Genomic DNA, 13,028 nt, shown 5'->3' on the forward strand with positions numbered 1-13,028 from the left:
TGGGAGGGTGAAAATCTGCCTTTTACTTGGAAGAAGACTGATCATTCATACAGTTGTTTTGAACTGCATAATAAGTAACCTGAGCTAGTACTTGCTGAATAGTAACTTGAAGTTGTAGTAACATCAACAATACACATTCCCACAGAAAGTGATTTTTGGACGTAGAACAACAGTCTGTTTAGCAAAAGCTTACCCATGAAGCTTGGAGTTGTCATGTGGATAAAAAACTTACTTACTAATGACTTTGTAGTTGTTGAGATGGTAGAAACAAGAGAAGCATTGGGGAGGAAAAAGACAAGCAAAATGAGCACGTTTTGGCAGACAAATAAATAAATTATGCTGACTGGTATCATGGAGAATATTTCCATTCCTCATTCCTGACTCTGATGCAACTACTGCTAGAGGCTGATTCTAAGTGAATGGATAAAGCCCACAGAGAGCAAGAGTTGCAGAGGTAGCACTTGAAGATGTTAAATGAAGACAAGAACATCCTCTGGTTTTGCTAACAATGTACTTACAAAGCTACCCCTTTATCTGCCAAGGCTGGCCAAGCCTGCTGCCCATTTTCTCTGCCAGAGTGTGTATAGAAAATTCCACAGGTCCCATTCTAGTTTGGCATTAAGCCATGGAATGGATATTACAGAACAGATTTGTCAGAAATGCGAATTTTAGTCCTGCCTTAGTGCTTAGACCTCTGAATGTGGGATTAAGTCTTCACCCCCCAAGGTCTGCTAGCAATTCTCAAACTGTTGGTTCACTTGATCCTCTTGTGCCACACATGAGAAACATGTCTGTCTGCATTACACATGTCTTAGGACTTCAAAAGTGAGACCATGCAGTGCTTCTCAGAAGGAAAAAAGGAGGACAGAAAAGACAAAAAATAAAGAGAAAGGTGACAGTCCTTCCTGTGTTTCTTTTTGAAATAAATCATAAAGAAATTAAGGATCTGCAGATCCTTAATCTAAATTTCTTCCTAGAATAGCATTCAGCCAGGAGTAGGATCTGAAGAATCTCTTTTACCTGACTTACAAGTGTGTCTCTAAGCAACAGCAGAAGTAGTGAATTGTTCAAGTGTACACATCAAAACAGTCCACTCAGAAAGCTCCAAAAGGAATCAAGTTCACATATGGGCAGTGCACATCTCTTCTCATCTGGTGTGTGCTGCCTGCCTGTCTCTAGTCATTCGCTGCAGCAGTCACTGCCATCTCCTAACAGTAAGAAAGGATTTGTGGATAATTCAGGGAAAGATGGAAGTTTAGCTAGAACAGGACATGTAAAGAACAAATTGCAGCTCTTCTAAAAGAAGTCTGCCTAGATTAAAGTGAAACAAATGTTTATAGCAGCGTGCTGAAAGCATATGCTTTGTGTTGTAAAAACATCTTGCCCAGCATCCCTGTGTAACAGGAATGTGATCATTTGAAGCAAGTTCACATTGAAGATGAGGTGTTACTGCACTTCTGATGCTCTGGGCTGTGATTCTGGCTGTCATGCTGCTGTTGTAACAATATAAAAGCTTTCTGACCTCTTTGAAGGTGACTTTTTATCCTGCGTAATGTATTTTATGTGACAACAGTTCAAGGTAGTTTTAAATGCTAAATGAAATACAGGCATATATTTCTGGTGTTTTTTAAATGAAAAGGTAATAATTTCCTGATGTTAATATTATATAAAATATTTTATATTTTCCCCTTAGAAACATCTTCTCTCAATACAATCACTATTTTTCATGACTACCATTACCTCACCTCTTAGGTTCTTTGCCCGTGCCAAAACATAAATTACTGTGCCTGCATTTCATTCTCTGTTTCTGGTATTATTATACATGGCAAACTGCATGTGCCTTCTATAGTAACTCAAGAAATTTAACCTTGCATCACCCCAGACAGCTGCCTGGAAGTTAAGCTTGCCCTCTGAAATATCTCCTAGATAACCAGATTCTCATCTGTTAATATACACTGTGTGATTTGTTTTCCTTCAGCCTGATCCTTTTTTGCTTTTACACACATTATTTATTTATTTGGTACAAGTTGTTAGTGATTAATGTTTTTTGGAGAGGAAGTTAGTACCTCATTCCCACTGGACTTCAGTGAGATCTTTTTCACCTCTGTCAGCTCCTTTGCAAAGATTCCCAGCCAAACCTTAAATGCCTTTGTATAAGCACAGACCAATGCAAAACCCAACAAACCTAGAAGTATCTTTTGAGATCTTTCAGATGTTTGCTGGACTCAGCAAACCCTACCATCCCCTCCAAGCACCTGGCAAAATCCCTGTATTTCCATTTCCCCGAGGCTATTTATGGTATGTGCCTGTAGAATGCATACAGTAAACTGCACAGCCATCTCCAGCACTTGGATGGTTTAATGTGCAAGTGTGCAGATAAAGTGGTGATGTATTTGCTCTGACTCTAGAGAGTTATGAAGTTATGGTCTTCAGCTAAAAACCAGAGATATTTTGGACCCACTTGGACAATGTTGGTTAGATTTCTTCTAGTTGGAAGAAATCAAGTTAATGTATGGAAGGTGACTATCTTTGAAGCCGTGTGAAAATTCTGGAAACACAATCCCCAGTAACTGAACCTTGGAGCATATATGAAAACATCCCCATTTTACTTCAACAAAATTCCTATGGATGTGAAAGCAGTCAAAACTCAAAAGCTCTTAAGTAGTTTCAGAAAATTTCGAGATGCTGTAATCCTGTGTGTGAGCCCAAAGGAATGAAGTTTGAAATCATTCGTATTGCCTTTTGCATGCCACTTCAGCTGACCGTGCAGGATAGTTAGCAGCTGTGTTACAGCTGTGTAAGACATGAGCTGAGAACATCCATCTGACAACCAGAACAGGACCACAGACAGTATCCAGCCACTGGGATTATTCACCAGCAAGTGAGAGCCCTGGCAAGGAGAGCCACGGACTCTCTGAACTGCTGGATCCCCAGTGAGACCAGGTACCCTCACCTCTCCTTCCCCTTTTCCCATGGAGGATCTCATTGTCTGCAGTGCCTGTAGTAGCAAACTGCACAGCTCTGCACACCAGGGGAAGGAGGGCACCTAGTGAGCATACCAGTGATTTGCTATGATTTGCTGGGATTCCTTTATCTAAATAATTCCTGAATGCTAGCCCTGAAGCTGTAAAGTTCAACAAATCCATGCCTAGGCTGCCATGTGATATGGCCAACTCTGGATGCGACGTTTGCTTCTAGATAGCAATAATTTGTTTGTGCACAGTACACAGAGACTCCTGCACTGACGCAACAGTCCAGGCCTAAACCCAAAGTCTTGTACGAGGCAAAGCACAGTGAAACCAAACAACGTGTTAATGACTGACATCATTTTAAGTCTGGGTAGTCTGACTTGGTCACATGTCCACTTCAGCTTTGGTAACTTCAAGCAAATTACTACATCAGAATCTAAAATTCTATTAATTCTGTTTACTTGGTTATCTAATCTCAGTAAATCAGCTAATTGCGAACCAGATGAAAGGTATTGTCAACATAGGAAACAATACAGCATGAAAATATTTAACTGCATCCTAAGTTAAAATGTTCATAAAAAGATTATTTTTCAGAATAAATTCCTTCTGATTCCTCATTCATCTGTCATCAGGCATTTGAACAGGTATCTTAGAAGTGCTCCAGTAGTCATCTCTATCCAAAAGGAAGCCTGGAAACTCCAATTATCATTATCTGACACCTGAGATAGAACATTTTTAACATACATCTCTCTCTTTCAGGTAACACTTGTGTTTCCTAACAATGATCCTGCTGCTTTCATGGTGGCATTTTATGGCTGTCTGCTTGCGGAAGTTGTCCCCGTCCCTATTGAAGTGCCACTTACAAGAAAGGTAGGGAACTGAGTTTCTTCCCTATACTGCATTTTAAAACTAGACATCAGAATAAATCACAACTGAACGTTGCTTTGGAGTACATTTTTGTGGTTAGCTAACTCTGAATCTGAGGATACAAAGACAGTGCTGTGTGATGTTTCTATGATGGAAAATCTGAAGATGTGCTTGCAGTTTCAGCAAATGCAGGACTGCCTGGAAAAGGAGAGGAAAATTTTCCAAGAGAACAGCTCTACCAGCCTGAGATGGATTATCTTTGTAGCCTTTCAAAGCATTCTGGTGTTGGCCACTGAAAAAGAATCATTGACAACAACTGCTGATTTTCCACCTGTCCCTGCAACCCAAGCTGTGTTACAATGCCTTCTGCACTGCATGTGCTACTTCAAAGCAGTTATGGAAATGCCTTCTCCTGTGTCTATATGTGCATATGTATCCTGAAGTTTCTGTCACCACAGCCATCTCTGCCAAGGGTGACACTTGAACAAATCAAGTTCAGGAATTCTTGCCACAGAACATAACACTCATAGAGAAAACTGATCACTGCTAATCAAAAGCTTCTCACTTCCAGTGTTGGTTCAGAGATTCAACCATCTATCCTAGGGAAGTGTTGGAAGACAGATAGAGCAGTTCCAGCTGGACAGAGAGCCTGGGGGCAGTGAGGGGAGTGGGCTCAGTGGTGTAGGCCACAGCTGGGACACTTACACTGATGCTGCTGAACTTGCTTTTTTTTCTGACAGTGTATGCCTTGAAGGCTGAAAATACAGCAAATTGTATTTATTCATTACAAGTTCTTTTTGTCATATCCCCTTAATTTACCATGTCTGGCCGCTCCCAGATACCCCCTTGTATAATCACTTTTTTATTAGCTAGCACTAATGGCTTACTTTAATTGTTTGGTCTGGGCTTGTCCACACAGTGTTCTTTAATCCTTACAAAGCTTTCTTTTTTGTAGTAAATTCTTTTGGAAAATGTTGAGATGTTTCCAAGGAAGGGCTTGGGTAAAGTATTGCTTTACTCACAGTTACAATTTTTCAATTGTCAAGGGCTTTTCTGTGAAATGCTCCAGTGTTACAGCACCCTGGAGCAGAAGCTCAGATCTCTGTTTCATGAGCAGGTACCCTGCCTTTCATATGAAAGCCATGAAAACAAGATTTTTAGCCCTCACAAAGGCTTTGCAGTTTGCACATCACACGCAGCAATTTAACAGATCAAAATATCTGGAGGTTCTTTCCTAGCTGAACATGTTTGAACCTTCCTCACCTCTGAGAAACTGAGTTGATCTTATAATTTCTCTGTTTTGGTCACACATACCCTGACCAATATCCATGGTGGGTTCCTCATTTCTCTGTTTCTGTCACACATGCCCTGACCAATATCCATGGTGGGTTCCTGCCACAGTCAAACCAGAAACTGTCAGGGAGAGAAGAGGTAGAAGATGGAGGGAAGATGGGCTTTGATGAACTGGTGAAGGAGGAAAGAGAGATGGAGTGAGTGGATCAGACAAGAAAAGGCCATGATCCAGCTGAGCAGGCATGAGAGTAGCTAAGCAGAAGGAAGAACACTGGGAATCAAGGGAAAGTGGAGGCAGGAGATGCCCTAGCTTAAACTGGCTAAGACCAGAGGGAAGATGCAGGTGAGCGAGAAAGTCCATGCAAGGGGAGAGGATGGGGCCTCAGCCACCCTACCTGCTTTGGGGAGTAAGGTTAAGCTATTTCATTTGTAAAATGCTGTATTTGAGAGCGCTGAGAGGTGGACATGACTATAGAACAAGGATGATGATTTTAGTAGAAATACTATTTGCACTGGGCTGTCATCATGCTTTCACATCCACGTGCAGTGCCTTAAGAGAGGTTGGGGCAGTTGCATAACACAGTGCATTATTACTATATAAACTAGAGATTTTATATGCGTTGACAAAATAAGGTGAGCAGAACATGTGCATTTTAAGACCTTTCAGAGTGCTCAAATGGGTAAATCTGCTTTCATTCTATGATAAAAAAAGAAGCAAGATTGCTTTGAGGGTTAAAAATTCTAATGCATCTTTCCCTGTTACTATTTTCCAATGTTTAATGGCATCTTATAGTACATGGATAGGTGTAAATCTGAGTTGTTTTGGAACATTTGATACCACATCCATCCAGTAAACTATAAAGTCTAGCTGTCCAAGTAAATACTCTATGTCAAATGAATAACTTACCCTAATTTGGCTGAATCTCCTGGGTGTTTGTTTTTTTAAAAAATATGTGTGTATATATGGATACATAAATATACACTTACACATGCATATATATATATTTATATAAAGAAATATATACAGACTCAGGCTGTTTATCTTTTGCCACAATGTTTAAATATCAAATTAATAAAACAATAACAGAGATGTCAGTTAAAAAAGCAACATGTTCTATAATCTATAAATAAAACTATGCAATCTCACAGCATAGACTATTGCAAATATTTTTGCATTTGTTTATATGGAAGGGCAACTGGAGTGGAAACAATGAGATGAAAATCATGTTCAGAGTAGTCCCAGAAGGAATACCTCTGCTTGGTCAAATGGCAGTGGATTGCTTCTGTCATCCGTGGGAAGATGTCATTTGTGTCATCACACGATGGCCTAGACTGTTCTTTTATACTTTTCCATTATTTGTTCTCTTTTCTACAAGCTTCAGTACATTCTGGCAGTGGACATCTTTTGGGTTGCTTTTTGGAAGGGAGAGATGTGAACTAACAAATAGACCAACAACTATAGGTTTACAGAATAATAAGCTCATACAGGAGAAGCTATTTCAGGGAGTCAGATTAGGATCACATTTTTAATATGAAAAATTTGTATTAGCAGCTTTAATACTGTTCTGCATTTTCATAAAGAGCTTTTCACACCTCTGTGCAAAATATTGTCCCTGGCATTTTAAAACTGAGCAGTAACTTTTGCAACCAGATAGCCTTTTGGCTTACAGATTACTCTGCAGACATCTATATCCATATGGAAGCAAAGGCTTTTGCTTTACCAGCACACAGATTTTGTGTACATTCCCTTTTCTTTGTAGCTTGACTGTTATTTTTTTAAGATTTTGACAGGATGCTTTTCTAGTTCATTATTAGCTGAAGGTCTGTCTTGCCTTGCTCTTTCCTCCTATATACCACCTTTGTGTTGACAGAATACCTAGAATACCCTCAGGACTTCAGGAGACCTGTCTGACCCAACTTTGGGGCTGGATTGCCTGAATACCCAGCAGCCACACAGCATTGCCCAGTTTTATTCCCAGAATGCTTCCTGATATTCAGCAAAGACCTGGAAACAGGCATTAATGTGGCATTTTGGCTCTTTAGGCTTGAGACATCAGATGTAACTAAAAGCTGAAATCCCAGGTTTTTTTCAAGTCCATCCAAACTATTTATTCCAGAAGCAGCAGTCAGTGGCTCCGTGGTTATTGTAGTGCTGGAACAAGCAGCATGTTTCATTTCTTCTTTTCTCCCTGATGAATACTACTGAAAAGACTTTATTGTCAACACTCCCCAGAAATTTTTTATCCAATCCTCATCCCTTGACTTATGGGCTCTGTTCTTTAAGAATAGTGTCCCTCTCTCCAAATTTGCTTACATTTCCCAAACATTAGCAAATAATGTGTCTGATACAACATCTCTTCCTTCAGAGCTGCCACTTTTGTTAATCTTGTCTGGAGCTGGAGGGCTGCAAAATTGTATGTGTGATATGATGCATATTGCAAACTCTATGTCATAGAATGTGCCATTGGAGTAGATGACATGGGAGTATCAACATGTCAAGTTCTAGTTCAAACAGAAATTTACTATGTCCCATATGAAAAGATTTAAAAAAACGGTTTTGATTTCTTTTTCTTTAGATTTTTTAGGTCAATGTTTTTTTCCATTTGATGGACACCATGAAAATTATTATTATTCTACTCCGATGCAGTCAGGGGAGCTAATCAGTTTTTATCATAAAATAACATTTTTATCCTCCAAGCGCATTCATAGTTATGCTCAGTCACATGCTGTGAGCGTATGAACAAAGAGATCCCACATAGATCTTTATGGCCTTCTTATCATAGATAGAATTTGTAGCAGGGTGTGACATGAAAGCATGTAAAAATTAATTTCTCACTCAAAATGCTATTTCCTAGCCTTAGATTTAATGCTATGTGTGCTTCCAGAAAGCATTTCTGTGCTCTTCCCGACGCTGCTCTGACAGTGTGGTTGGGAGAACGTGTCTGTGTGTTGTCATAGGAAATCTGGAGGTGTCTGCTCCAGGACACTTGGGGTTTTTTTTAATGGATGCTTCATACAGGGCAGAAAGTGTTTTTCAGGAGCTCTTTTTATTAAATCCTGAAATGTTATTAAAGCTTTAACAGTAGCCAGAGAGGTATATCTCTTTCAAGACAGTAAAATTGTCTCAGTCATGTTTTCCTTTGAAGGAAGAATTCTATTCCAAAGGAAATACACCTTGACATCTTTCCTAGTGTTTCAGGGCCTGAGATAAAATGAGCTTTGCTTCCCCTCAGTTTTTGTTTCATTGGGCTGCAGTGTGGCAGAAACACTGGAGCTCTACAAGCTTTTGAACATCATTTGACAATATATGTCTTTCTCCCCTGGATTTAAAATATGCATAAAATACTACATCTTTTTTTTTCAGTGGCATAGTCTTCTAGTCCCTCCAAAGAATCCCTCAGCCTCCCATGAGCCCCTGGTGCACACTGCATTTCTTCATCTTAAAGCTGCTCATGAGGATTGCATCTGCATTGTGTTTAGTTTTTATTAAGGTCTTTGTGTTTTAAAAATAGAGGGTTTCCTCCAAGCCTTTCCACTTTTGGCTCTGAACTGGTGATGCTTTATGGCCTTTATGTCTGATGGTTGCCTTATTTGTTCTTTACCAGCAAATTTTTATTAGGGTAAGGGCACAGGAGCTCAAATAAGCAGTGTAACAGAAAACAAGATTAGTTCAGTCTGTGATGCTCCACCACATAATTCTCATTTTGAAAGCAGTCTGGGATTTGCAAGTGAACAGAAGTAACCTTTATCAGGCCAACCTCTGCACAGGCTGTCTCTTCCTTCCTTCCTTATTAGATAAGGACATGCACTCTCACTCACGGAGACAGGATCATAATTGTTTTCCTTCACACAGATAGTCTCACAAAGCATTATAGAAATGACATTAACAGCATGCTGAAATGCAGCCACATGTGGGATTTTTTTATCCAGACAATGAATTATTACTCTTTGCAGCAGGAAGAAGACAATTTGCCTCTAGGTACTGGTGAAACCCTTTAGGAAACCTTTAATAAAAGTCTTTAAAGAACTTTGAATGGCTATCTGCAGCAGAGAGGATTTTCTGCTCGCTTCGTCTGAAAGATTGATCTCTCTAGGTGTGTGCAGACATAGTCTAAAGCTACACACACCTCATTTTTTGTACCTCAGCAAGTGCTGTGCCTTCAAGAAATGTAAAATTGTAGTTCCAAAGTCAGCAACTAGTATCAAACCTCATGCTACAATGCCTCAGCTCTGTGTTTTGCCTTCCACTCGTATTATGTGTCATTTCAAACTGTGAATTGTGGAGGATTTGGCAATGAGCATCGCTAGCAAATCTCTCCCTGTCTGTGGTTGGGACTGCATTGAGTTGTTTCACCTGGTCTCCACTGTCTTCCTGAGGTTTTTCCTACCCCTACAAAATTCAGCAAACCAAAGTGTTTGTGGCAAGTGAGGGGTTGCCAAAGTTGCAGATTAGCATAAATTTCCAAAATAGCAAGTAACACTGCTGACAAACTAGTGCATCCTGAAAATCTATTCCCTTTACAGGCAGGAGAGTGATTTTATTGAAGAGGGAAGGAGGACTTTGGGGTTTTGGCAGAAGATTATTTGGTTGTGGATTTTTTCTACTTACAAAGCAGTTTTCAGCATTGCAGCCATTCATTTGACATTACTCAAAAGGCTGGCTGATAGCTTGTCTCTGAAATCTGAAATAATCAATGCCTTTGAAGTCAGGAGCCTTTTTCATGGCCCACATGGAAGCTTTGACTGCTTCAGGCAAAGGACTTCATTTTAACTCAAACTTAATTTTTCAGACTTACAAGTTTTGCCTGAGGTCCTCACTGCTCTGGGCCTGTCACGCTGGGGTATGAGGAACAGCAAAGACTATGGTGTTTACATGCTTGAGTATGTAGGTAAGGTTGTGGTGTGTCTGTGGGATGTATAAAGGTTTCAGATATTCTACCTCCTCTCTGTCAGTCCAGTATCTCGAGACTACTTGACTAATTAGAAACAATTGCTTCAGCAGGGCAGCAGGTATCACAGGAGCACCTGCATGGGGCAAGGGATGTCGACTCCTTCTTCGTGTCTCTGTTCTCTGCAGCACTTTTAGCTTCTAAGTCAGGATGAGGCCATCAGCAGCAGGCAGAAGGGGGAGGCAACTAGTTAGAATGGGTAAGAGAATGAGACTGAAGGTGGAATTGATGGACACCAAGTAGGAGACAGCCAGAAAGCTTCTTTGTGTTCATACTGCAGAATCCTCAGCTGGACCTCCTATGGCCCTCGAGAGCAGCATGTAGCACCTGGGTGCTAGGTGCTGCAGAACCTCTGCTTCAGCATCTTGATTTGCCTGTGTCTTGCAAGGCAGGATTTAGTGTGGCCATCAAGGCATAGTGTAGGATTTGTATCCCTGTAAAACACACTACATACTGTCCATGCCTGGTGAAATTCTTCCAATCTCTTGTGCTAGTGTTATGTCACATCATTGTTTAGTCATGTTTTCCTTACAATTGAAAGAATAATTATACAGAAAAGAATGGGGTGAAGATTTTAATGCTATTTCATATGGGGCTGTCCTGATGTAAAGCAGTCTGTTATTACAAACTGTGACTTGTGCATAGATTGGATTAAGTAATCTAGATGTGTGTGTGAATTGCTACGAATGAATGATTAATATTTATGTGGACATGCTCTAAGCTGGTTGATAGGGCACTAAGTGAAAACATAGTCATTCTTTCTTGTGTTATTTTGTTTTGCTATGGGAAGAGCATGACAGATGATGTCTTAACTGATGCATCCCCCAGGACCATAGTATGCTGATGCTCCAAGATCCACACTTTCTACTGATTTATTTATGTTAGAATTCTTAGCAGAATTTGATAGGTTAATTTCTGGCTATAAAGTTCTGCATTAAATGGAATTTCATTGCTTAAGAATTGACATTATTTTGATACAGTGGTGAAAGAGTTTGCTTGCAGTCTTTTATAGGACATACAGTTACAACAACACTGTAATTTAAAATTGAGATCAATGCAGTTACTGCATTCAATTATGAAATTTATATGCCTTTCTTTTTAAATGATAGTTAGAAATTGATACAAGCATTAGTAAATATTTATTAGATTAAATTTCATGGGAAATTTGGGGTAACAATAGTACAAATCTGGTACTGTAAAAAACTCATGACTTCCCTTTATAGATGATAGAGTAGCAAGTCTCAGAAGCTGTCTTGCACAAGGAGTGATATTCTCTGGGGAGCACTCCATCCCTCTTCTTCCTGCTGTTCCTTCTGAGGGACCACCAAGGAGACCCATCTCTCCCACACTGTGCAGGCACACAAATTTCCTTTGAGCAGACTCCCAAGAGTGGAGACACCAACTCTCATCGTCATGTGGAGCCAGGATCAGATCTGGCTATGTGCTTGTCCCATGGGTTTGACAACATAGATGTGGACCAGCTAACACACGAGTTAGTGAGGACAGAACACTTGATACAGCCCTTTAAGTCCTGGAAGCTCCCCTGGTACAGGCATCACAGAATCACAGGATCAGTCAGGTTGGAAAAGACCTCTGAGATCATCAAGTCCAACCTATGACCTAATAGCACCATGGTGGGGTCAACAACATGCTCCCCAAATTTTTGTTCATGGGTACACCAGTATTACTCTCTGTTTTTCAAAGGAAACTCTCATTGTCTGGTTTTATGTTGGAAAAGATGATATACAAGCTTAAGTTTAAAAAGCCTTCCTGACAAAGTACCTTGTCATTTCTTTCCTGTTTCTATATGCATTCTGGTTATAGTAAGCAAAAGCAAATGCAGTAATTCTGGATGGAAGGAGTTGCATAGCATATGCTTCTTCAGCTATCAAAGTTCTGATAATTGCTGCCATATACATATTTTGAGGTGGTATGAAAAACAAGTAAGCTTTTGGGTTTTCTCTCATCTCATTGCTTCTCCATTTTAGATGGTTTTATTTGACTACATAAAAAAAAGTATTAAAAATTAGAAAGGCTCTGGGGCTTTCTTTCCATCATACAATTTTGCTTTGAATAAATCAATAGATTAAGGCAACTGTTCAGTATTTCTGGTTGTTTCCATGGTTAAGTGTGCTTTATGGTTGATTTGAAAGATATTTTAATTTGATCTTTTAAGACTCTGTAGGCTATTTTCTGTAGAATCATTCTGTGAGGAAAGAGTTAATGCTTTTGTATGCATTTACATCTAGGGCTTTGCTCTGTTGAAGAGCCTAGTGGATAGATGCAAAGTTCATGAAAGAATCATGACAAGATAGTACACATAAAGCAACATAGTGCTGTAGAAGCACAGCATCTCTTAAAGAACAGCTATGGCCTAGACTTGAAAATCATTACATGACTTTTTAGCCTCACTGCCTGTATCCCCTTGATAAAAGTAAGATGTAATGTGCTTACTCTAATGGGCATTTGACTATATATAGTGCTCCTGAAATATGTCTGTAACTACTCAATGAAATGGTTATTGACAAATCAGGTTAGATCAGCGTAAATAGGGATACTGTCACCACTGTGTGCCCATCATAACATCTTAAGGGTCGAAAGCCTTCTCCAGCTGGACGCATCTATAATCTGTATTATTTCCCAGAATTGTCATAGAACCACAGAATGACTGAGTTTGGCAGAGGCATCTGAAGGTCACTTAGCCCAGCTCCCTTGCTCAAACGGGGCCACCTAGAGTAGGTTGTCCAGGACTATGTCCAGGTGGTGTTCAGATATCTTCAAGTATGGAAACTCCATAACCTATCTGAGTCCAGGGGCAGAATCACCTCCCTGGTCCTGCTGACCACACTGTTCCTGATCCAGCCCAGGATGCCATTGGACTTCTTGGCCCCCTGAGCACACTGCTGGCTCATGTTCAGCTTTCTGTCTCTCCACACTCCCAGGTCCCTTT

General features: G+C 40.1%; 1 protein-coding gene across 1 annotated transcript in view; it reads left to right on the forward strand.

Moving 5' to 3' along the window:
• Window positions 1–13,028, forward strand: part of LOC103801741 (disco-interacting protein 2 homolog C) — a gene marked incomplete at both ends in the record, with an annotated part of 33,961 nt that overhangs the window by 167 nt on the left and 20,766 nt on the right. Inside the window, one exon of the mRNA XM_009074165.1 lies at window positions 3,729–3,839. Within this exon, the coding sequence (XP_009072413.1) occupies window positions 3,729–3,839 (111 nt within the window). The remainder of the gene's footprint in view (window positions 1–3,728; window positions 3,840–13,028) is intronic.

The sequence above is a fragment of the Acanthisitta chloris genome, unplaced genomic scaffold (genome assembly GCF_000695815.1).
Source record: "Acanthisitta chloris isolate BGI_N310 unplaced genomic scaffold, ASM69581v1 scaffold34714, whole genome shotgun sequence".
Taxonomy (NCBI): Eukaryota; Metazoa; Chordata; class Aves; order Passeriformes; family Acanthisittidae; genus Acanthisitta; species Acanthisitta chloris.